This window comes from Bufo gargarizans, chromosome 6 (genome assembly GCF_014858855.1).
Source record: "Bufo gargarizans isolate SCDJY-AF-19 chromosome 6, ASM1485885v1, whole genome shotgun sequence".
NCBI classification, from domain to species: domain Eukaryota; kingdom Metazoa; phylum Chordata; class Amphibia; order Anura; family Bufonidae; genus Bufo; species Bufo gargarizans.
The window spans coordinates 234,411,485-234,436,554 of NC_058085.1; the positions used below are offsets into that span (position 1 = coordinate 234,411,485).

General features: G+C 43.7%; 1 protein-coding gene across 4 annotated transcripts in view; it reads right to left on the bottom strand.

Moving 5' to 3' along the window:
* Positions 1–2,708: 2,708 nt before the first annotated feature.
* Positions 2,709–25,070, bottom strand: part of LOC122940981 (oocyte zinc finger protein XlCOF7.1-like) — a 50,669-nt gene continuing 28,307 nt past the window's right edge. For 2 of the 4 annotated variants that reach the window (XM_044297949.1, XM_044297950.1), the window contains 3 exons: positions 5,396–5,518; positions 5,193–5,313; positions 2,709–4,958 (listed from right to left, as the gene is read on the bottom strand). In XM_044297949.1, the coding sequence (XP_044153884.1) occupies positions 2,998–4,958; positions 5,193–5,313; positions 5,396–5,518 (2,205 nt within the window). In that variant the 3' untranslated portion in view covers positions 2,709–2,997. Of the gene's footprint in view, positions 4,959–5,192; positions 5,314–5,395; positions 5,519–10,265; positions 10,321–25,070 lie in introns of those variants that run through there. The other 2 variants (XM_044297951.1, XM_044297948.1) reach the window with 2 other exon arrangements.

Genomic DNA, 25,070 nt, shown 5'->3' on the forward strand with positions numbered 1-25,070 from the left:
TGACACCTGCTATTTCTGTCCTGACTGCCCTGACCACCCTGCCCTATGCTTTGGGGAGTGTTTCCGGAAGTACCACACACAGGTACACTTAGCATGGGGATCACATCTCACAGGACAGGCACACAGGGCTATTAGGGCCCATTCACACAGAGCTGCTGCAAACCTCTCCTTTCACCTGGGACAAAAGTGCATAATGTACTTCGCCACATCTTTGGGCGATTTGCGCTTTGCACATTGTCCCATGGGGAAGGAGAGGTTTGTCCTATAAAAGGTAAAAAAAAAAAAAAATCACCAGTAAGCAAAAAAATTAACGTTATGTTCAAAAAGTGAAAGTTTATATGTTCTGTTCAAATTTTATTATAAAGTTAATAAATTTATTGCGTAAAAAGTCTCATATTCCACTAACTTGTGACAAAAAATAAAAACTTCCATGAACTCACTATGCCCATCACGGAATACCTTGGGGTGTCTTCTTTCCAAAATGGGGTCACTTGTGGGGTAGTTATACTGCCCTGGCATTTTAGGGGCCCAAATGCTTGCAAAGTAGTTTGAAATCAAAATCTGTAAAAAATGGCCTGTGAAATCCGAAAGGTGCTCTTTGGAATGTGGGCCCCTTTGCCCACCTAGGCTGCAAAAAAAGTGTCACACATGTGGTATCGCCATACTCAGGAGAAGTAGGGCAATGTGTTTTGGGGTGTCATTTTACATATACCCATGCTGGGTGAGAGAAATATCTTGGTCAAATGCCAACTTTGTATAAATAAATAGTTTGTAAATGCTATAACTTTTACCCAAACCAGTTTTTTTTTTTTACCCAAACATTTTTTTTTTTATCAATAAATTTAGAGAAAAATTTATATAGAGATGTCGTTTTAAAAAAAAAAAATTACAACTGAAAGTGAAAAATGTCATTTTTTGGCAAAGATTTCTGTAAATTTCGATTAATAACAAAAAAAAAAGTAAAAATGTCAGCAGCAATGAAGTACCACCAAATGAAAGTTCTATTAGTGAGAAGAAAAGGAGGTAAAATTCATTTGGGTGGTAAGTTGTATGACCGAGCAATAAACGGTGAAAGTAGTGTAGTGCAGAATTGTAAAAAGTGGTCTGGTCATTAAGGGTGTTTAAGCTAGGGGAGCTGAGGTGGTTAATGAAGTATATTCCATAAATTTACATAACACAGATACTGTGAAGGGGGTGGTATATATATATATATATATATATAAAGGCGATGATAGTCCTTTGACCCTGCCAATAGCAATGGAGGAAAATATACCGACCCTCCTGATCGATTGTTCTATTGGGTCATAGTCTACCTGTCTATGAACATAGATGCTGATTCCACGTGAATATGGGGAGTAAAAGGAATGGTATTTGTGGGAGGCCCATCTCCTTCCGCCAAGCGCTGCCACTTTTTCACCTGATAGGTGTGTTTCTAACAAGGTCACTATAGCCGGTAGATGTCTTGAGACCAAGTCGAACACTGCACACCTCTTAATTCTATCTGCAAAACCGCGAATGTTCCACGTCAGGGGCACATCCATCAATACACCATCCATTCCCTGACAGCTCCCCGCGGAAAAGTAACCCCCCTCCCCCTCCTCCTGACCTGCGAGTTGCTGGATGCGACTCATAGGTCTCGAACTATAAGCTATCCCCCCTCCCCCCGCCGTCGACCCCCCCCCAGCTCCCTCCTGTATTACTGCAAAATAAATTAATGCCCTTAGAGTCCATCCATTCTGCTGCATTCCTTGGATTAGAAAAAACTTGGACTGTTTCTTTTTTTTTTATACAAAGTTGGCATTTGACCAAGATATTTATCTCACCCAGCATGGGTATATGTAAAATGACACCCCAAAACACATTCCCCAACTTCTCCTGAGTACGGCGATACCACATGTGTGACACTTTTGCAGCCTAGGTGGGCAAAGGGGCCCACATTCCAAAGAGCACCTTTCGGATTTCACAGGCCATTTTTTACAGATTTTGATTTCAAACTACTTTGCAAGCATTTGGGCCCCTAAAATGCCAGGGCAGTATAACTACCCCACAAGTGACCCCATTTTGGAAAGAAGACACCCCAAGGTATTTCATGATGGGCATAGTGAGTTCATGGAAGTTTTTATTTTTGTCGCAAGTTAGTGGAATATGAGACTTTGTAAGAAAAAAATAAAATAAAAATCATCATTTTCCGCTAACTTGTGACAAAAAATAAAAAGTTCTATGAACTCACTATGCCCATCAGCGAATACCTTAGGGTGTCTACTTTCCGAAATGGGGTCATTTGTGGGGCTTTTCTACTGTCTGGGCATTGTAGAACCTCAGGAAACATGACAGGTGCTCAGAAAGTCAGAGCTGCTTCAAAAAGCGGAAATTCACATTTTTGTACCATAGTTTGTAAACGCTATAACTTTTACCCAAACCATTTTTTTTTTTTTATCAAAGACATGTAGAACAATAAATTTATCGAAAAATTTATATATGGATGTCGTTTTTTTTTATAAAAAATTAACAACTGAAAAATTTCACTTTTTTTGCAAAAATGTAGTTAAATTTCGATTAATAACAAAAAATGTAAAAATGTCAGCAGCAATGAAATACCACCAAATGAAAGCTCTATTAGTGAGAAGAAAAGGATGTAAAATTCATGTGGGTGGTAAGTTGCATGACCGAGCAATAAACGGTGAAAGTAGTGTAGTGCAGAAGTGTAAAAAGTGGTCTGGTCATTAAGGGTGTTTAAGCTAGGGGGGCTGAGGTGGTTAAGATATGGTTCCATTAAAAACCAAAAGTTCTGTTCTTCATTCTCCAGGCATCATTTGTTGGGTTTTAATATATGTACCTGCTTGCCATCTATTCCCAGCAGAATACAAAAGTACCAATCTATTGATGTCACAAAAGACCAACTATAAAACAAGACTGTGCGTAATGAATGTCTTTTACTGCAACTGACATGTCAAACACCCAGTAGATACCATCAGTCCATTAATTTACACAAACATATCATGTATGGGTTTCTAAGTGTTTAGTTAGGTAACCTTTTAACACAAAACCTTCCCCACATTTTGGACAATTATAAGGTTTCTCCCCAGTGTGCTGTTGTTCATGCACAATAAAACTTGCACGATCTAAAAAAGATTTATCGCACTGAGAACAGGAAAATACTCTGCTTTCTACGCGTCCTTTTGTAGTACGATCAGAAAGATACTTTCTATATTTTGAATTTGAGGGGAGCTTTTCAGTGTTAAGATTTTTCTGGCGTAACTCTGCATTGGCAAGACCTTTTCCATGGTGGATATGTCGCTGTTCTGCTATATGAGTCATGTAATGTGTGGAAAGGGTAGATAAGTCTTTGAAACCTTTCCCACATTCTGAACATGTGAGCGACTTCTTTTCTCGGAGATACTGTGGTTGGGATTGGGAAGTGACATTTTCAGTGGCCTGATCACTTGGCTGTTCTCCAAAGTGACTTCTGTAATGCATTGTCAGGGCAGATACATTTGTAAAACACTGGTCACATTCTGGACAAGAATATGATGTTTCTTCTTTATGAATGCCTTCATGCCGTTCCAGCCGTGACCGATTGTGAAAACATTTTCCACAAGTAAGGCACCTAAATGGCTGCTGTCCTGTGTGATTTCTCTGATGGACGACAAGTCCGGAGCGATCTCGGAAACATTTTCCACAATCATCACACGAATATGGCTTTTCCCCAGTATGTATCCTCTGATGTATAACAAGGCCAGAACGATCAGTAAATCGTTTGTCACATTCAGAACATGAGAATGGTTTCTCTCCAGTGTGGACTCTCTGATGCCTATCCAAATGGGAACGGCTTGGGAAACATTTACCACATTCAAAACATAGAAATGGTCTCTTCCGCGTTTGAGGAGCAGATTCTTTGCTTTCAGAGTACACCCTACGCTTTCCCCCTGAGTGAATTCTACTGTGATTACTAAGATGCCCTCTTTTCATGAAACCTTTACCACACACAGGGCATACATAAATCTTCTCTTGTTTGTGACTCTTTTGATGTTCAGCCAGTGCATTGCTACTCTTAAAATTCATTCCACACTCCAGGCATAGAAATGGGGCCCGATCTATTTGAGAAAACTTTTCTTGGGTCAGCAGCTCAGTTTCTGTATAAGCTGTTTTTTTATGAATTGACTGGTGAACAGTGACATCTGCACGGCTGGAAAACTGTTTACCACATTCTGGACAGGCAAAAGGTATTTGTTCTGTGTGAACTCTATGGTGTGTCACAAGGTCAGATTTTTGGGAAAAACATTCTCCACATTCAGAGCACGTTAATGGTTTCTGATTCTCGTGACTCATTATGTGCAAATTAAGTTGTGTGGTGTTGGTGAATGCCTTCAAACAAGAATTTTCACCATTTAAGGATCCTTGAGAGGACATTATCTCTGACTTTGTGTAGTCACTGTCTGATATATCCTGTGTGTACTCCATTTCACAGTCTTCTTGGTCAGGGACTGGTCCCTTAAAGTAGTCTGAGTGTTTGCAAACTGGAGATACATAAGCCATTTCATCAAGATAAGGAACTATGAAAGTTTCTATATCAGTAAAATCTTCATCACATGAACTCAGTTCTTCTTCTTTTATATGAATTATCGGGAGAGTTTCATGTGGATCTTGAGCAAATGTTGGCCTCTTCTCCTGGTCGGAACTATTATCTGTCAAATTAGCAATGTTGTCCGATTTTACTCCATTACAAGAGATGTGCTCAGTCGTAGTCTGGAAATTAGATGGGTTAATGTCTTGCTGCTCGTCTGGCATAACTTTCTTTTCACTATGAAAGACAGATGAAAAATTAGCTTCTGAATGAGCAGTCTTTTTGTATTCAGTCTTGGAAACCTGGGAGTTGGAGTTTTCTGGTACACTGCAGTATTTTCTTGTAATAAAATCAATATGGTCTTCTGCCGGGGCCTTTTGGCTTTTAGGAGCATCTGGTAAGGAGACACATGGAACTGTTACAAGCGATATGTACATGTCAAACTACTTCATTCCTGCACTTCCAAATATTCCACAACTCTGAATTAAAAAAGTTTTATACATAGAAGATATAACTGTAAATCCATTTTACAGTAAAAAACTAAACGGTAACCTAGTCAGTGACTTTTTGGAAGATATCTCCAAAAGTAATCCAATTTATTTACTTCACAAATTAATTGAAAACTTACTCAGAGTTCTACAGGATTGGTCATTCTTCATTACATTCTTGTAGAGATCCTTGTGTCCTTCCACATACTCCCACTCCTCCATGGAGAAACAGACCACAATGTCCTCATGTCTTATAGGAACCTGACAATGACACAATCATCATCCAAAACCCTCTCATGAAATGACGATATAACAGTATCCCAGTATTCCCAGCAGTGCATACCTCTCCAGTTAACAGTTGGATGATCTTGTTTGTGAGTTCTAGGATCTTCTTATCATTCATTTTCCCAAGTAGACGTGATTGAGGGCATACCCATTCACCACACTTTTTAACCATGATAGAATCCTACGTAGACATAAAAAAAAAAAAAATTGTTTTATAAAAGGTTATTTTACAATCTTTATTACTGCAATAAAGTGATATTTTAAAATCATATTCCAGACAAATAAAATCTAAAGTAAAGAAAGACTAAACATAAATTATTGCTATAAGCCTATAAGAAAATATAGTTTAATAATATTGTCAGTACACAGAAAAGGGGTTCATTTATTAAGATGTCTACGCCAGTTTTTGGCATAAAAAGTTGCAGTACCTCATCAGTATCTGATCGGTATGGGTCCAACATCGGGGACCCCCGCCGATCAGCTGTTTTAGAAGGCACACTGTTAAAGAGCCCAGCACAGCCCGCATCCTCTGAATCTGTAAGTTTCGGCATGGTGCACAGGGAAGGAACACCATGCTGGCACTCGCATGCGGGCATACGCAAGATAACAGCGCTTCAACTCTGACGTCGGGGGAGCAAGGAGGAGATTCAGAGGATGTGGGCGGTGCTGGGCTCCTTCAGAGTGGGCGTGGCTTGGCTCCTGAACTGTTGGCAACAGCCCATTGGGCTAATTTACATATGTAAAAAATCGTTTTGTTTTGTTAGTTTTTTCTATAAAAGGTATTCACAGCTATGAGAAAAGTATATTGTGGACATGCTAGTGGCGACCTAGCAGTGCATGTCCACAGCTCTATATGCTCAAACTACCTGACAGAATCCCTTAAAAATTTCCTGATATATCAAGTCCAAAGTCCGTGAAGCTGTCTAACACAGTAGAACAACCCCAGCAGATGACAGGGCTCCCCAAACCATCACTGACTGTGGTAACTTCACACTGGACCTTAAGCAACTTGGATTGTGTGCCTTTCCACTCTCCCTCCAGACTGTGGGACCTTGATTTCCATCTGAACAGGACTTTGGACGACTGAGCAACAGTCCAGTCCTTTTTTTCCATGAGCAGCTATACACAAAGAATATGACAATTGCAGCCCATTTCCTCGATATGTCTGTGTGTGGTGGCTCTTGAAGCATTGACTCCAGCTGCAGTCCACTCCTTGTGAATCTCCCGTGAACCAGACTAAGGTACAATTTAAAGGCTTAGGACACCTTTCCAGGTGTCTTGTGTTGATTAGCTGATTCGAGTGCGACTCAGTGGGGCACATTTACTACAGTGTCTGCGCCTATTTTCATGAATAAAAAGCCTGTTTAAGATGGTCTTATTTTTTAAGTCACATTTACCAACAGTTTTGCGCCTGTTTCACCTATTTTGAGTTTTAAAAGGGTATTCTGGTAAAGTAACTTAATTTTTGAAAAACTGCACTAAGGCTGTAAGCTGTGACCCAACCAGAAACCATACCTATACATACAGTCCTGATCAAAAGTTTAAGACCACTTGAAAAATGGCAAAAAAAATCATATTTAGCATGGCTGGATCTTAACAAGGTTCCAAGTAGAGCTTCAACATTCAACAAGAAGAAATGGGAGTGAGACAAAACATTTTTTGAGCATTCAATTTAATGAAAACAATGAATAAACTGAAACAGGCTGTTTTTCAGCTGATCAAAAGTTTAGGACCACACCTCCCCCCAAAAAAAAACAAAAAAAAAAAAAAAAAAAAACTAAACCCCCCCCCAAAACAGAAATACAACTTCCAAAACATGAACTCAGTAATGAGTAGCTCCACCATTATTGTTTATCACTTAAAAAATTCATTTCAGCATGCTTGATGCAAGCATTTCCTTGCGGTGAGTGGGAACATTTCTCCAAGTGGTGAAGACGGCCGCATGAAGGCCATCTACTGTCTGGAACTGTTGTCCATTTTTGTAAACTTCCCTTGCCATCCATCCCAAAAGGTTCTTAATTGGATTTAGATCAGGGGAACATGCAGGATGGGCCAAAAGAGTGATGTTATTCTCCTGGAAGAAGTCCCTTGTTCTGCGGGCATTGTGTACTGTAACGTCGTCTTGTTGAAAAACCCAGTCGTTACCACACAGACGAGGGACCTCAGTCATAAGGAATGCTTTTTGCAACATCTGGACATAGCCAGCGGCCGTTTGACACCCCTGCACTTCCTGAAGCTCCATTGTTACACTGAAGGAAAAAGCACCCCAGACCATTATGGCGCCCCCTCCACTGTGGCGCGTAGAAAACATCTCAGGTGGGATCTGCTTGTCATGCCAGTAATGTTGGAAACCATCAGGACCATCAAGGTTAAATTTTTTCTCATCAGAGAATAAAAATTTCTTCCACCTTTGAATGTCCCATGTTTGGTGCTCTCTTGCAAAGTCCAAACGAGCAGATCTGTGGCGTTCAAGAAGACAAGGTCTTTGAAGACGTTTTTTGTTTTTGAAGCCCTTCAGTCTCAGATTCCGTTTGATGGTGATGGGGCTGCAGTCAGCATCATTAAAGCCCTTAAATTTGGATCAGCTGAAAAACAGCCTGTTTCAGTTTAATCGTTATTTTCAATTAATTGAATGCTCATAAAATGTTTTGTCTCACTCTCATTTCTTCTTGTTGCACGTTGAAGCTCTACTTGGAACCTTGTTAAGATCCAACAATGTAAAATGTGATTTTTTGCAATTTTTCAAGTGGTTTTAAACTTTTGATCAGGACTGTATAACCTGAGTTCTATTTACTTTGCAATTAAATTTGTCTAGCTCGGGGCATGGCCTAGCGGAGGATGTGAGCGGACGCGTGGTGCAGAGCTCCTCCGACACCTCGGCTAATTTATCCTGAGAAGGCTCCTGACTTACTGTTTCTCCTGTCGGTACCTTAGTGGACGAACGCTAGAGCACCCACCTGAACTGCGGGGAGGACTGCAACAGGCCGATATGACCCGCAGAAAGGAACAGAGAGCGCCGGAGAATGACAGCCAAGATGGCGCCGACGCCACTCCAGGGCGGTCAGGCCACGTCACGGCACTTCAGAAAGAAGCCGCGGCTAAGCTGGAGAAATATGCCAGACTCTCGAATGCGGCCTCAGGGAAAGGTACGCCTAAAAAAGTAGTGGCAAATGAGGAACAGTCTGATATGGACTCTGACGCTGAAGGGCCTGATTCGGATAATACTCTGACGGCCCGATCAAATAGATTCGGCGCGTTAGCCACTGCAAGTGAATGCTTACCCTCTGGGACTCATGATTCTGACTCTGAGGAGCCGACCCTTAAAGACGTCATGCAGGCCATTGCTAGATGTGGCAAGTCGCTGAATACACTCACCATGCAAGTGGGGGCCATTAAGGAAGATATCTCTATAGCAAGACATGATATGAGGAAGCTGGCAGACTGCACGACTGCATTGGAGGGATACTATTGCTGCAAAGCAGGACGATCTTGAAAACCGTTCCCACAGAAACAATGTTCGGGTGGTGGGGGTGCCAGAGAAAGTGGAAGGTGGAAATCAGTCAGAATTTTTTTAATCCTGGTTACGGGAGAACTTTGGCGCAGATGTATTGACCCCCCTGTTTGCAGTGGAAAGGGCCCACAGGGTCCCTATGCGGCCTTTACCGCCAGGTGCCCCACCTACAACAGTCCTGATCAAGATCCTTCATTTCAGAGACCGGGATATTATTTTACGATAAGCGCGAGATAAGCCGGATTTGTCTATAGATGGTCATAAGGTAGCGCTTTTTCCGGATTATTCGCAGGAAGTTCAGAAGCGACGGGCCAGATTTGCGGATGTTAAAAGGTGATTGAGGGTGCACGGCGTGTCATACTCCATGATGTATCCGGCCAAGCTGCGTGTGGCTGCACTGGGGACCACGCATGTCTTTGAAGATCCGAAGGAAGCAGCAAGATGGCTGGACCGGCATGAAAGACAGCTTGCAGCGGAGCATGACTGATTCATGAAAGGAGAAATGACATTCAGTTTATAGGTTCAGGTCATAGTCTCCTGTTTGGTATGGTCTGTTGTTGAATGGGTGTGAGTGCTGGGGTGTACTGTTATGTCTGGTAACGCTATGTGAATGGGGGAAGTATATTGTACTGATGGTGGAATGTACAGTCTAAAAGGTATAATAATTATTTCAGCAATTCTCATATAGCTGTCCGAGGAGTCATGGAGGAGGAGGCTCGGCCCTTCTCCCGGGCTAGTTAACTAGTGGTGAGAACTTGACTGATTCTGATAGCGGGTTGTGTGCGGATTCCCACGGGCCTTATCTAGGTGTTATAGTGGGACCCGTTATTGGGTTGGTCGCTGTTTGGAGAAGTGAATTGAATGTTCAGGAGGGAATGTCGGGGAGGGAGGGGTTGTGGGTAATGTTATGTTCAATCTTATTGCACGCACTGAATATGAGGATGCAGGTATTAGTCTAATGTCTGTGTATGATATGACTTGCTATTATATTTGCTCTCCTGACGCAATTAGTTGGGGTGCAGGGTTTAACCTTATCTGGTTGTTTAAACATGGCGGGAAGGGTTAATGTGCTTAGCTGGAATATAAGGGGGATTAGGGATGTGGTTAAAAGACGAGCAGTTATGGATTGCCTGAATCAACATCAACCATTGATTTGCTGTGTGCAGGAGACTCACCTTTTACCTCAGACCAGACTAAAGTGCTTACCCCTGGTTGGGCAGGACACTGTTATCATTCCACTTTTTCGTCTTTTGCCAAAGGGGTGAGTCTTCTGATACACAGGTCAATTGCGTTTACATGTATCTCCCAAAAGGTAGATAAAGAAGGGAGATATGTCTGTATACATTGGGAGTGGATATCCTGCCACCATACTCGCCGGTAGTACTTAGAGATATACTACTGTTTATAGCAGACGTACCCGAGGTTCCTGTTCTTTTAATGGGAGACTTCAATAATGTCCTTGATCACAATATGGATAGAATGGGGGCGGGTCATACTTCTCATGTGACTGGAATGACATCTTTTGGAGTTCTGATGCGAGAAGCTATGATGCTAGGCTTTTGGAGGTTGAAAAATCCGGCAGTGAGTCGGTTCTCTTGCTGCTCTAGCACATATAATTCTCTATCCAGAATTGATCTCATTCTTGGTAATGCTCATATAGGGCAATATGTAAGGGACGTACAGTATTTGCCACGTAGGATCTCTGATCACTCTCCGGTGCTGGCACTCTCCGTACAACAAAAAAAATCAAAGGTGTGGGGGTTATAAGTTTGATCCACATTGGGTACCTCTCCTACCGGATACTGGCGGGATTGGTGAAAAACTCAGGGAATTTTTTCAAATTAATTTACCGTCCGCAACCAAATCAATGGTGTGGGAGACTATGAAAGCGTTTGAGGGGAATGCTTATAGCGGAAATTAATAGGAAAAAAAATGAAACTAGGGCACACACGAAAAAGCTGATTATGGAGGTGGAGGCGGCAGAAGCGGAATATATTTTGCATCCACTAGATGGTGCTAAAGATAAATGGAAGGAATCTCAGCAAAGGCTAAAAGAGCGGTTGCTGTCTCAAGCAAAAAACAAAAGTTTTTTTCAAAAGCAAACCTTCTATGAGGATGGGGAGAGGGCCGGTAGACTTTTGGCATTATTATCTAGAGCCCAGTCACAATCTACATACATTGCAGCCTTAAGAGATTTGAGTGGTGTGGTTCAAACTGAGCGTCACATTTGCTCCAGGTCATGCATTTGTTCTATTCCACACTATACCGTTCTAAGTTGACAGTTATGGATGAGGAAATTGTTCGCTTTTTACAGCCGTTAAAACTATGCACCTTATAAAGTGAACACAGGGTGTTGTTGGATAGTCCAATTACTGTACAAGAGCTTGAGGTGGCATTAGGCACGATGTCCAATAATAAAGCCCCAGGTAAAGATGGTTTACCTGCTGAAATATATAAACGTTATTCCAGTATTCTTCTTCCCCAATTGGTAGAGGTATGTAATGACGCCAAGCAGCGCGGTAAGCTCCCTGACTCCATGAACGATGCAGTCATTGTGCTCCTACTTAAACCAGGTAAATATGTACTTGAACCTGAATCATATCGGCCCATTTCTTTGCTTCCAGTTGATGTTAAACTTTTAGCGAAAGTACTAGCAAATCGTTTGAACTCAGTAATTACCACCTTAATATGTCAGGATCAAGCAGGGTTTATGCCCAATATGTCGACTGCAGTGAATGTTAGGCGCCTCTTTCTGAACATACAAGCGACCCAGGTTCACGCCTCGACCGCGGCGGTCGCATCTCTTGATGCGGCCAAAGCGTTTGATAGCATGGAATGGCGTTATTTATGGTTGGTTCAATTGCTATATGCATGTCCTAGGGCGGTGGTGAGGGTTAACGGAGATTTATCGGACCCCTTCTCGCTGTTTAGGGGTAGTAGACAGGGGTGTCCACTGTCACCGCTTCTTTTCACGGTGGTGGTGGAGCCCTTGGCGGAAGCTCTGAGAATGGTGGATGCAGTTAAAGGTCTTAAATATGGACCTAGAATAGAAAAAGTGGCTTTGATGACTTGCTTTTATTCTTGGAAGACTGGGGTCATTCTCTACCTGCTGCAATGGCGATCATAAACCACTTTGGAAATCTGTCTGGGTTGGAAATTAACTTGTCAAAATCTGCCCTTTTGCCCTTAGGAAGTAGTTGTAATAGGCCTCCTCCAGATACGGGAGGGTTGCAGGTGGTGACGTCTCTAAAATATCTGGGGGTATGGGTAACTGCAAATTTAGAGGATTATGAAAGTTTGAATCTGAATCCACTGCTCACTGAATTTAGGAGGAAAGTAAAGGCCTGGAGCAAATTACCTTTATCTGTGATTGGTCGAGTTAACCTTGTAAAAATGATATTAATGCCGAAACTTCTATACCTTTTACATAATGCACCAATCTGGATTCCGCTTCGGTTTTTTAACCACTTCAACCCCCCTAGCTGAAACCCCCTTAAAGGGCTTCTGTCACCCCACTAAAGTGATTTTTTTTTTTTTGGGCTAGTGAAATTAGTTATATTGCGATATATGACAATATAATTGTGTTACTTACTTTGATCCAGCAGTTTCTGCAAAAAATGAAGTATTATAATATGTAAATTCGGTCTCTACCAGCAAGTAGGGCGGCTACTTGTTGGTAGTTGCTGCAGAAATCCGCCCCCTCGTCGTGTTGATTGACAGGGCCAGCCGGGATCTCCTCCTCCGGCCAGCCCTTTTTCTTCTCTTTTTTCCTTACAAAGTCTCATATTCCACTAACTTGCGACAAAAAATAAAAAATTCTAGGAACTCGCCATGCCCCTCACGGAATACCTTGGGGTGTCTTCTTTCCAAAATGGGGTCACTTGTGGCGTAGTTATACTGCCCTGGCAATTTAGGGGCCCAAATGTGTGAGAAGTACCTTGCAAATCAAAATGTGTAAAAAATGGCCTGCAAAATCTGAAAGGTGCACTTTGGAATATGTGCCCCTTTGCCCACCTTGGCAGCAAAAAAGTGTGACACATCTGGTATCGCCGTACTCAGGAGAAGTTGGGGAATGTGTTTTGGGGTGTCATTTTACATATACCCATGCTGGGTGAGAGAAATATCTTGGCAAAAGACAACTTTTCCCATTTTTTTATACAAAGTTGGCATTTGACCAAGATATTTTTCTCACCCAGCATGGGTATATGTAAAATGACACCCCAAAACACATTCCCCAACTTCTCCCGAGTACGGCGATACCAGATGTGTGACACTTTTTTGCAGCCTAGATGCGCAAAGGGGCCCAAATTCCTTTTAGGAGGGCATTTTTAGACATTTGGATCCCAGACTTCTTCTCACACTTTCGGGCCCCTAAAAAGCCAGGGCAGTATAAATACCCCACATGTGACCCCACTTTGGAAAGAAGACACCCCAAGGTATTCAATGAGGGGCCTGGCGAGTTCCTAGAAATTTTTTATTTTTTGCATAAGTTAGCGGAAATTGGTTTTTTTGTTTTTTTCCCTCACAAAGTCTCACTTTCCGCTAACTTAGGACAAAAATTTAAATCTTTCATGGACTCAATATGCCCCTCAGCGAATACCTTGGGGTGTCTTCTTTCCGAAATGGGGTCACATGTGGGGTATTTATACTGCCCTGGCTTTTTAGGGGCCCTAAAGCATGAGAAGAAGTCTGGAATATAAATGTCTAAAAATGTTTACGCATTTGGATTCCGTGAGGGGTATGGTGAGTTCATGTGAGATTTTATTTTTTGACACAAGTTAGTAGAATATGAGACTTAGTAAGAAAAAACAAAAACAAATTTCCGCTAACTTGTGCCAAAAAAAATGTCTGAATGGAGCCTTACAGGGGGGGGGGGGGGGGTGATCAATGACAGGGGGGTGAACAATGACAGGGGGGTGATCAATGACAGGGGGGTAATCACCCATATAGACTCCCGGATCACCCCCCTGTCATTGATCACCCCCCTGGTAAGGCTCCATTCAGACGTCCGTATAATTTTTACGGATCCATGGATCGGATCCGCAAAACACATGCAGACGTCTGAATGGAGCCTTACAGGGGGGTTATCAATGACAGGGGGTGATCAGGGTGATCACCCCCCTGTCACTGATCACCCCCCCTGTAAGGCTCCATTCAGACATCCGCATGATTTTTTACGGATCCATGGATACATTGATCGGATCCACAAAACACATGCGGACGTCTGAATGGAGCCTTACAGGGGGGTTATCAATGACAGGGGGTGATCAGGGTGATCACCCCCCTGTCACTGATCACCCCCCCTGTAAGGCTCCATTCAGACATCCGCATGATTTTTTACGGATCCATGGATACATGGATCGGATCCACAAAACACATGCGGACGTCTGAATGGAGCCTTACAGGGGGGTTATCAATGACAGGGGGTGATCAGGGTGATCACCCCCCCTGTAAGGCTCCATTCAGACATCCGCATGATTTTTTACGGATCCATGGATACATGGATCGGATCCACAAAACACATGTGGACGTCTGAATGGAGCCTTACAGGGGGGTGATCACCCCCCTGTCACTGATCACCCCCCCTGTAAGGCTCCATTCAGACATCCGCATGATTTTTTACGGATCCATGGATACATGGATCGGATCCACAAAACACATGCGGACGTCTGAATGGAGCCTTACAGGGGGGTGATCAATGACAGGGGGGTGATCAGGGAGTGTATATGGGTGATCACCCGCCTGTCATTGATCACCCCCTGTAAGGCTCCATTCAGACGTCCGCATGTGTTTTGCGGATCCGATCCATGTATCCATGGATCCGTAAAAATCATGCGGACGTCTGAATGGAGCCTTACAGGGGGGTGATCAATGACAGGGGGGTGATCAATGACAGGGGGTGATCAGGGAGTGTATATGGGTGATCACCCGCCTGTCATTGATCACCCCCCTGTAAGGCTCCATTTAGACGTCCGTATGAGTTTTGCGGATCCGATCCATGTATCCGTGGATCCGTAAAAATCATACGGACGTCTGAACGGAGCCTGACAGGGGGGTGATCAATGACAGGGCGGTGATCAATGACAGGGGGGTGATCAGGGAGTTTATATGGGGTGATCATGGGTGATCAGGGGTTAGCGGAAATTGGTTTTTTTGTTTTTTTCCCTCACAAAGTCTCACTTTCCGCTAACTTAGGACAAAAATTTAAATCTTTCATGGACTCAATATGCCCCTCAGCGAATACCTTGGGGTGTCTTCTTTCCGAAATGGGGTCACATGTGGGGTATTTATACTGCCCTGGCTTTTTAGGGGCCCTAAAGCATGAGAAGAAGTCTGGAATATAAATGTCTAAAAATGTTTACGCATTTGGATTCCGTGAGGGGTATGGTGAGTTCATGTGAGATTTTATTTTTTGACACAAGTTAGTAGAATATGAGACTTAGTAAGAAAAAACAAAAACAAATTTCCGCTAACTTGTGCCAAAAAAAATGTCTGAATGGAGCCTTACAGGGGGGGGGGGGGGGGGTGATCAATGACAGGGGGGTGAACAATGACAGGGGGGTGATCAATGACAGGGGGGTGATCACCCATATAGACTCCCGGATCACCCCCCTGTCATTGATCACCCCCCTGGTAAGGCTCCATTCAGACGTCCGTATAATTTTTACGGATCCATGGATCGGATCCGCAAAACACATGCAGACGTCTGAATGGAGCCTTACAGGGGGGTTATCAATGACAGGGGGTGATCAGGGTGATCACCCCCCTGTCACTGATCACCCCCCCTGTAAGGCTCCATTCAGACATCCGCATGATTTTTTACGGATCCATGGATACATTGATCGGATCCACAAAACACATGCGGACGTCTGAATGGAGCCTTACAGGGGGGTTATCAATGACAGGGGGTGATCAGGGTGATCACCCCCCTGTCACTGATCACCCCCCCTGTAAGGCTCCATTCAGACATCCGCATGATTTTTTACGGATCCATGGATACATGGATCGGATCCACAAAACACATGCGGACGTCTGAATGGAGCCTTACAGGGGGGTTATCAATGACAGGGGGTGATCAGGGTGATCACCCCCCCTGTAAGGCTCCATTCAGACATCCGCATGATTTTTTACGGATCCATGGATACATGGATCGGATCCACAAAACACATGTGGACGTCTGAATGGAGCCTTACAGGGGGGTGATCACCCCCCTGTCACTGATCACCCCCCCTGTAAGGCTCCATTCAGACATCCGCATGATTTTTTACGGATCCATGGATACATGGATCGGATCCACAAAACACATGCGGACGTCTGAATGGAGCCTTACAGGGGGGTGATCAATGACAGGGGGGTGATCAGGGAGTGTATATGGGTGATCACCCGCCTGTCATTGATCACCCCCTGTAAGGCTCCATTCAGACGTCCGCATGTGTTTTGCGGATCCGATCCATGTATCCATGGATCCGTAAAAATCATGCGGACGTCTGAATGGAGCCTTACAGGGGGGTGATCAATGACAGGGGGGTGATCAATGACAGGGGGTGATCAGGGAGTGTATATGGGTGATCACCCGCCTGTCATTGATCACCCCCCTGTAAGGCTCCATTTAGACGTCCGTATGAGTTTTGCGGATCCGATCCATGTATCCGTGGATCCGTAAAAATCATACGGACGTCTGAACGGAGCCTGACAGGGGGGTGATCAATGACAGGGCGGTGATCAATGACAGGGGGGTGATCAGGGAGTTTATATGGGGTGATCATGGGTGATCAGGGGTTTATAAGGGGTTAATAAGTGACGGTGGGGGGGTGTAGTGTAGTGTGGTGTTTGGTGCGACTGTACTGACCTACCTGAGTCCTCTGGTGGTCGATCCTAACAAAAGGGACCACCAGAGGACCAGGTAGGAGGTATATTAGACGCTGTTATGAAAACAGCGTCTAATATACCTGTTAGGGGTTAAAAAATTCGGATCTCCAGCCTGCCAGCGAGCGATCGCCGCTGGCAGGCTGGAGATCCACTCGCTTACCTTCCGTTCCTGTGAGCGCGCGCGCCTGTGTGCGCGCGTTCACAGGAAATCCCGGCCCTCGCGAGATGACGCATATATGCGTGACTCTGCGCAGGGCCGCCACCTCCGGACCGCACATCTGCGTTAGGCGGTCCGGAGGTGGTTAATGACCAGGCCACTTTTTACACTTCTGCACTACACTACTTTCACCGTTTATTGCTCGGTCATGCAACTTACCACCCAAATGAATTTTACCTCCTTTTCTTCTCACTAATAGAGCTTTCATTTGGTGGTATTTCATTGCTGCTGACATTTTTACTTTTTTGGTATTAATCGAAATGTAATTTTTTTGCAAAAAATGACATTTTTCACTTTCAGTTGTAAAACTTTGAAAAAAAAAACAAAAAACATCCATATATAAATTTTTCGCTAAATTTATTGTTCTATGTCTTTGATAAAAAAAAAATGTTTGGGTAAAAAAAAATGGTTTGGGCAAAAGTTATAGCGTTTACAAACTATGGTACAAAAATGTGAATTTCCGCTTTTTGAAGCAGCTCTGACTTTCTGAGCACCTGTCATGTTTCCTGAGGTTCTACAATGCCCAGACAGTAGAAAAGCCCCACAAATGACCCAAAGTGCCCCTTTGCCCACCAAGGCTGCAAAAAAGTGTCACACATCAGGTATCGCCGTACTCGGGAGAAGTTGGGGAATGTGTTATTGGGGTGTCATTTTACATATACCCATGCTGGGTGAGAGAAATATCTTGGTCAAATGCCAACTTTGTATAAAAAAAAAAAATGGGAAAAGTTGTCTTTTGCCAAGATATTTCTCACACCCAGCATGGGTATATGTAAAATGACACCCCAAAACACATTCCCCAACTTCTCCCGAGTACGGCGATACCTGATGTGTGACACTTTTTTGAAGCCTAGGTGGGCAAAGGGGCACACATTCCAAAGAGCACCTTTCGGATTTCATCGGCCATTTTTTTTTTTTTACAGATTTTGATTGCAAACTACTTCTCACGCATATGGGCCCTTAAAATGCCAAGGCAGTATAACTACCCGACAAGTGAACCCATTTTGGAAAGAAGACACCCCAGGGTATTCCGTGAGGGGCATGGCGAGTTCCTAGAATTTTTTTTTTGTCACAAGTTAGTGGAATAAGAGACTTTGTAAGAAAAAAATAAATGAAAAAAAATCATGTTCCGCTAACTTGTGACACAAAAAGGAGATTTTTGTGAAACTCACCTGTAAAATCTTTTTCTCGTCTTTTCCATTGGGGGACACAGACCATGGGTATAGCTTAGAGGTATTAGTAGGAGGGACACTATGCAAATGAAAGAGCTCCTCCTCCTCGGGCTATACCCCCCGACTCCACCAGGAGGAACTCAGGCGTTGCACAAGCAGTAGGAGAAGGAGCAAGAAAAAATCATGGAAACCATCGGACCAAGCCATAAGGTCCAACCAGAAACAGAAAAACTGAACTAAAGACCCCTCCTGCAACAGGAATAATGGGTGGGAGCTGTGTCCCTCAATGGAAAAGACGAGAAAGATTTTACAGGCGAGTTTCACAAAAATCTCCTTTTCTCTTACTTTTTTCCATTGGGGGACACAGACCATGGGACGTCCAAAAGCAGTCCATGGGGTGGGAAAAAATATCAGCACCGCCAGGAGGAACGCCCAACGGTCAAACAGGAACCACAGCCTGCAAAACCCTGCGGCCAAAGCCGCATCAGCCGAAGCCAGCGAATGCAACTGACAAAAATTGGCAAAGGTATGCAAGGACGACCCGGTGGCCGCCCGACACAGCTGAGACGCAGAGGCACGATTGCGTCTTGCCCAGGAAGCCCCCACCGCCTTAGTGGAGTGAGCAGCAATCCTAGCCGGGGGAACTCCACCACAAGCGCGACAAGCCGCGGAAATAGCCAAGCAGATCCAGAGCGCCATGAACGGCGGACGGAAGCAGTAGCCGCGAGATACACCTTCAGGACCCGTACAACATCCAGGGAATGCAGAGTGCGTTCCTTAGGGTTAGCCGGAGAAGGACAAAAGGAAGGCAGGACAAGATCCTCATCAAGGTGGAAGGGAGAGACCACCCTGGGCAAAAAGAAGGGGACTGGACGGAGCACAACTTAATCCTGGTGGAAAACCAGAAAGGCTCCTGGCAGGAAAGAGCGGCCAGCTTCGACACCAGTCTGACTTAAAAGCTCGTGATGGGATGTGAACTCACAGCCACTGCATAATAGCCCAGAACTTTAATCACTACGCTATGTAGCTGTATCAGAAGCTATGGTCACAAGGAAGACCACCTTCCAGATGAGAACAGTCAGAGAGACCCTCCTCAAAGGCTCGAAGGGGGCCGAATGCAGAGCGCGCAGAACCAAATTGAGATCCCAAGGAGACAAAGGGGGAACATACGGGGAACCGATTGCGCCACCCCCTGAAGAAAGGTCACCACCGGACCCTTAAGAGCAAGGGACCTCTGACGGCCCGTGCCGAAACCTGACCTTACAGGGAACTAAGCGACAGTCCCTGCACAAGCCCAGACTGAAGAAAAGACAGTACCATCAAGATGGAAAAACGAAGGGGAGAGAACCCCGAACCCTCACAAAAGGAGAGGAAGGCCATCCAGGTACGATAGTAAATCCGGGCGGAAGAAGACTTCCCCGGACTGATCATGGTCCTAACCACTGAATCCGAGAACCCCATCTTCATCAGGATGGCGGTTCCAACAGTCACGCCGGTAAACGAAGAGACCGTAAATTCTGGTGGAAGAACGGGCCCTGAGACAGTAGGTCCTGTCTGTCGGGAAGAGGCCATGGGGCGTCCGCCAGCAACCGAGCCACGTCCGAAAAACCACGCGCGGCGAGGCCACTCTGGGGCGATGAGAACGGTCGGATTCCCTTCCGCCTCGAACTGGCGTAGACCCTTTGGTAGGAGAGGAAAACAGAGGAGGCTGAAGTCCTGCCACGGAGACACCTGCGCATCCATCCGTACGCCTTCGGATCTCGGGCGCGAGCCAGGACCACTGGGATCTTGTTGTTGAACCCGGACGCCATTAAGTCCACATCCGGACGGTCCCATCTGTTGCAGATTTCTTCGAACACTTCTGGATGCAGAGACCACTCGTTTGGATCCACCTTGTTGTGGCTTAGAAAGTCCGCTGTCCAGTTGTCCACTCCTGGAATGTAAACTGCTGACAACACCGGAACGTGCGTCTCCGCCCACGTCAGAATTCTCTTCACCTCCTGCATCACCATCCGGCTGCGGGTCCCGCCCTGATGGTCGATATGGGCCACGGCCGCGGCATTGCCCGTTTGAACCCGCACTGGGAGGCCCGCAAGGAGAGAGGTCCAATAGGAGAGAGAGAGCGGAATTATACAGTGAGGGCAGGGACCACTAGCGGAGTGATATCCTTCTATTACAACACACTCAGGGAGGAAGTTGATAAGTCCAACCCGCTGAAATTGTATGAAAAATGGAAGGGAGATGTTGAGGAATTAACGGAAGAGCAATGGAGAGAAATCCTCAATGACGTACCAACGTTGTCATTAAGTGAGTCTTATAGACTATCTCAGATATATCTCCTGCATAGGGTTTATAGAACACCTGTATTATTGTTAAAATGGGGTATAGGGTGGATGATGTATGCCCACGCTGTAATTTTGCGAGTGCAGACTTGATTCACCTCATGTGGAATTGCCCGCGCTTGAGGAGGTACTGGGATGGAATAGTGGAACTTATAAATGAGGTGTTTCGCGTTAGATTGGAGGCTAGCTCACTGACGTGTTTACTGGGCTTTGTGAAGGTGCCTAGAAACATGATGAAAAAGAAGGTAGCGGTAATGAGAATACTATATCAAGCAAGGAAATGCATAGCGGCTCATTGGATCGAGGAGTTAGCTCCTGTGGTTCAGGAAGTAATAGATAGAGTGCATACACAGGTCAGGCTGGAGAAATATGTGTATTTAAGGAGGAACTCGACAACAAAATTTGAGGCAATCTGGTCCTCGTGGATTTCTCACTATAATCTGTCCTAATATATGTTTGTGGAAAGGGAACTGGCGGGTCAGAAATGGGCGAGGTGTGCGTATGTGAGTAGGGTGTTGTACGGATAGGGTGTGTGTGAGGTATGTTTGCATTGGTATGCTGGTTGGAGTAATTTTAAATTGTGGGAGCTCTCAGATGTCCCATGATATGTTTTAGGAGACTGTATTATGATACTCTCGGATGGACTTGTCAACCACAGATATGGACTATAATGTGCATCTTCTAAGTGATTGTGCTTTGGGTTGAGGGGTGAGTTACTATTGTTGTTTTTGTATAACAATTTTTTTTGAAAAAGCAATAAAAACTATCCGATTTAAAAAAAATTGTCTAGCTCCTATGTGAGCCTGCAACACACAGAGTATCATGGCGCCTGACTACAATCCCCTCAATCCCTAGCTTTCCTTCTGTGAGTGTTTATGTTTATTCATTGGCTGCCTAAAATACAGTCCAGTCATGCCCCCCTACTCCATAATCGCCAGCACTCCCTTTGTTTCACAAGACATTTAGCTAGAGAATTGATAGCAACACATTGAGCATGCTCAACCTAACAAAAATGCTCAGAAGTACAGGTCGATGCCATGGTAATTGATAAGGATACACAGTGGGTAGCAGAGGAAAAAAAATATATATATATATACTTTTATAACTACTGAACGGTAAATTTGTGAAATTTACATTATGGTATATTGCTGATGATGAATTAGTCTAAAACATAAGTTATATTTATGGTAACCGGAAAACTCCTTTAAGGCTTGGGCTACACAAGTTTAGTTGTTCCCTTTTTGTTGCCGTGTAGCCCAAATTCACAAGTCTTCTAACTTTTAAGCCCGATTTCCATCCTATTTATGCAGGTGCGCCTTATTTTGTCGTAACAACAATCTAATTTCTACACCACCCCAGGGCTGGAGTATTTTTCTGTCTCTGTTTTGAGTGGTGAGGTGCTCCTACTTTCATGAAGATGTGTACCAAAATTCTGGTCACTTGCACCATATTTTCATGCTCAAACTACATAGACCAGCTTTGATGAATCTGTCTTACAAGAAAACAACCACTAGATGTCAGATTTAAAAAGACAAACCAGATGTATTAAGCAATAATAAAATGAGGCACAAATTGAAGACAGACTTTGCCAAAAAGCCTGTTTTTTTTTTGTTTTTTTTTGTTTTGTTTATAACTCCAAAAGACGAGCTTAGTAAATGTGCCCCCCCATTAGTCTACAATATTGAACTTTTTCACAATATTCTAATTTTCTGAGATGCTGGAGTACATTTATTAAGGTTCAAATTCACTAAACTGGTCTAAATAGTATGAGCATGAAAACCGTAATTAGACTTACTGGTAATTCTGTTTCCTTGAATCCACCATGACTGCCACAAGTGAGATGACCCTTGACCTCTGTAGGAGCAGGAATATACAGAGAGAGTTTAAATTGCCCCCACCCCTCCTCACCCTCAATGTTCTTCCAAATTACCAAGGTAGGTGAGCAATATATGTGTGTTCCCATTTGAGTATTACTTCATACCCAACTAGATATAAGAATTCAGTATAACGTATCTATATAATATTATTTATATATTATTTTTTTTTGGTAGTTTATATAGGCGATAATTTTTAACGAAGGTGTTAATACATGACCAAGTAGCCACTTCTGATTTAATGAGACACCTCCTTTTTCTGCCCACGAAGAGGCATTTGCCCTAGTAAAGTGAGCTTTAATACCTATAGGACAAGGAACAGACCTATAGAGGCTTTTTGAAAGCTTTTTCCCTCATGTTTCATCCACTGAACTGAAAGTTTATAGTCTTTCCTAAAGGTCTTAGAAACTTCTAGATATTGTAATGGTATTTCTATCAAGAAGATGCAATTTTCCTTCAGCCTCATCCTTTGGTGGGACTGTAAAGGATGGTAAAACGATTTTCCTGGTCACGGTGATAATCTGATACCACCTTGGGGAGGAACCCTGGATTTAGCCTCAATGTTACTCAGTCCTCAAAAACCTTCAGGTATGGTTCTCTACACCTGTCTACAGGAAAGTGCCTGAATTTCACTTATACGTCTAGCAGATGTTATGGCTATCAGAAAAGCCGTTTTAAAGGACAGGTGTTTGATAGACATCTCTGCTAAGGGAAAGAAGGGGGGCTTAGTCAGACCATTTAATACAACGTTAAGATCCCCTAGAATTCAAGGTTGGTCTTAGTCTAAAGGCTGCCCTAACAAATCTCTTTACCCGTCGGTGTTCAGCCAGCCTTGTATAATAAAACATGCTTAGATCCAATATCTAGACCTTAAGGGTGCTAGGCCTCAATCCTAGTTCTAACCCATTCTGTAAGAAATCTAGAATTTTATTTATGGATGGAGAAGAGGTGTCCGGATGTTCTTCTCCCAACCAACTGCAAAACCTCTTCCAGATTTTAAGATAAATGCCGATGTAACTTTTTTCCTTTGAAGCTGAGGATTACTCTATCTGAGAGACCCTGTCTTCTGAGTGACTCGCTCTCAGGATCCAGACAGCTAGATTGTAGATCTGTGGGTTTGGATGTTTTATTGGCCCCATGGTTCTTCCAATGCCATTTGTTTCAGGGCCGAGAACCCGCTTCTTTTCGGCCAGTAAGGAGCTATTAAAATTACTATTGCTGGTTCCCACTGGATGTATTATGCAAGGAATCAGTGGAAAAGGTGGAAATGCGTGAACAAGGTCCCAGAACCATCTTATTGACAGGGCGTCTACTGCCCAAGGTCTGTCTCTGGGGTCTAGAGAAAAAAAAACTGACGGACCTGAGCATTCTCTCTGGAGGCGAACAGGTCCATCTCTGGCAGTTCCCATCTGGACGCGATTTTCTGAAGGTTTTCGATTTAGAGTCCATTCTCCTGGATGTAAAGTTTGCAGACTTAAGAAGTCCGCTTCTAGATTTTCTGAAACCCTTTCAGGTGAACCAACGTTAAGGAGAGAACATTTCCTTCTGCCCAAGAAAATATTCTTCTTGCTACTTCTGTCAAAGGATTGGATCTTGTACCGCCCTGATGTTTTAGGTATGCCACCGATGTGATATTGTCCGAAAGGACTTTCAGATGTCCGTTCTATAATAGGTAGTGAGCTTTTGTAAGGGCCATAAGTAGGGTTGAGCGAACCTGAACTGTAAAATTTGGGTTTGTACCGAACTTTAGCATTTTTGGACCCCGGACATTTAAGTAAAAGTTCGGGTTCGGTGTTAGGCTATTTATAGTTTTGTGGGTGCAGTGCGCAATCTTTTTACCCTGCCCTGAGCCCAGTGACACAAAAAACAACAAACTTTTATCCGTCTGTTAGTTAGGTGGGTGGCGGCCAGGGTGGATAAAAATCAATGATAAAAAAAAAAAAATAATATATATATATATATATATATATATATATATATATAAAATAAAGAAATTCCGCAGCACATCCACGTAGTAGAGAAATAAAAAGACTTTATTCACCCAGCGTGCGACGTTTCAATCCTCTCAATGGGATTTTCCTCAAGCAGTGACATGGTAGGTTGTGCACTGTGCATATTTAAGCACAGACCCATAATTAAACAATTGATGTGCCAATTACAATCATTACAGTTAGTGTACATAAACCATGAAATGAACAATATAAAAAAATATGTTAACACAATTATATCATATCAAAAAAAATACGTGCAATAATGTGACATAAAAAATGTCCCCAATTCATTCAGTATATAGTATATAGAGACATTCATTAATAACAATAAAAATCAATTCAGGTGTGTATCATCCAAATGATTAAAGTGTGCAGGTGTACCTTCGAAACAGGATGAACAAAATTGCAGAGGCGTGCAGCGGGGGTCAATGCTCGTGGATGTCGGCGTCTCAGGCATACCATTGCGCATGTCGTAAGGACCTTCCTGGGGCTCTCCATCACGTGATCGCATATCTTAGTCATTCCTTAAAGTGCGCATGTCCAAGGACCTTTCAGCATGTGATCAGCCTGCAGTCATGTGTTTGGACATGTCACATGACCGGAATGAGTCAGATCGGGATCACAGTGTATGTTAATAGTACAAGTTCGTATGTAACTGATAACATTAGCAGTGAGTGTGTAGCAGTAATCGCATGTAGCCATCAATATACAAATTATATCAATATATACATCCAAGTATGTATCTATGAAACATACA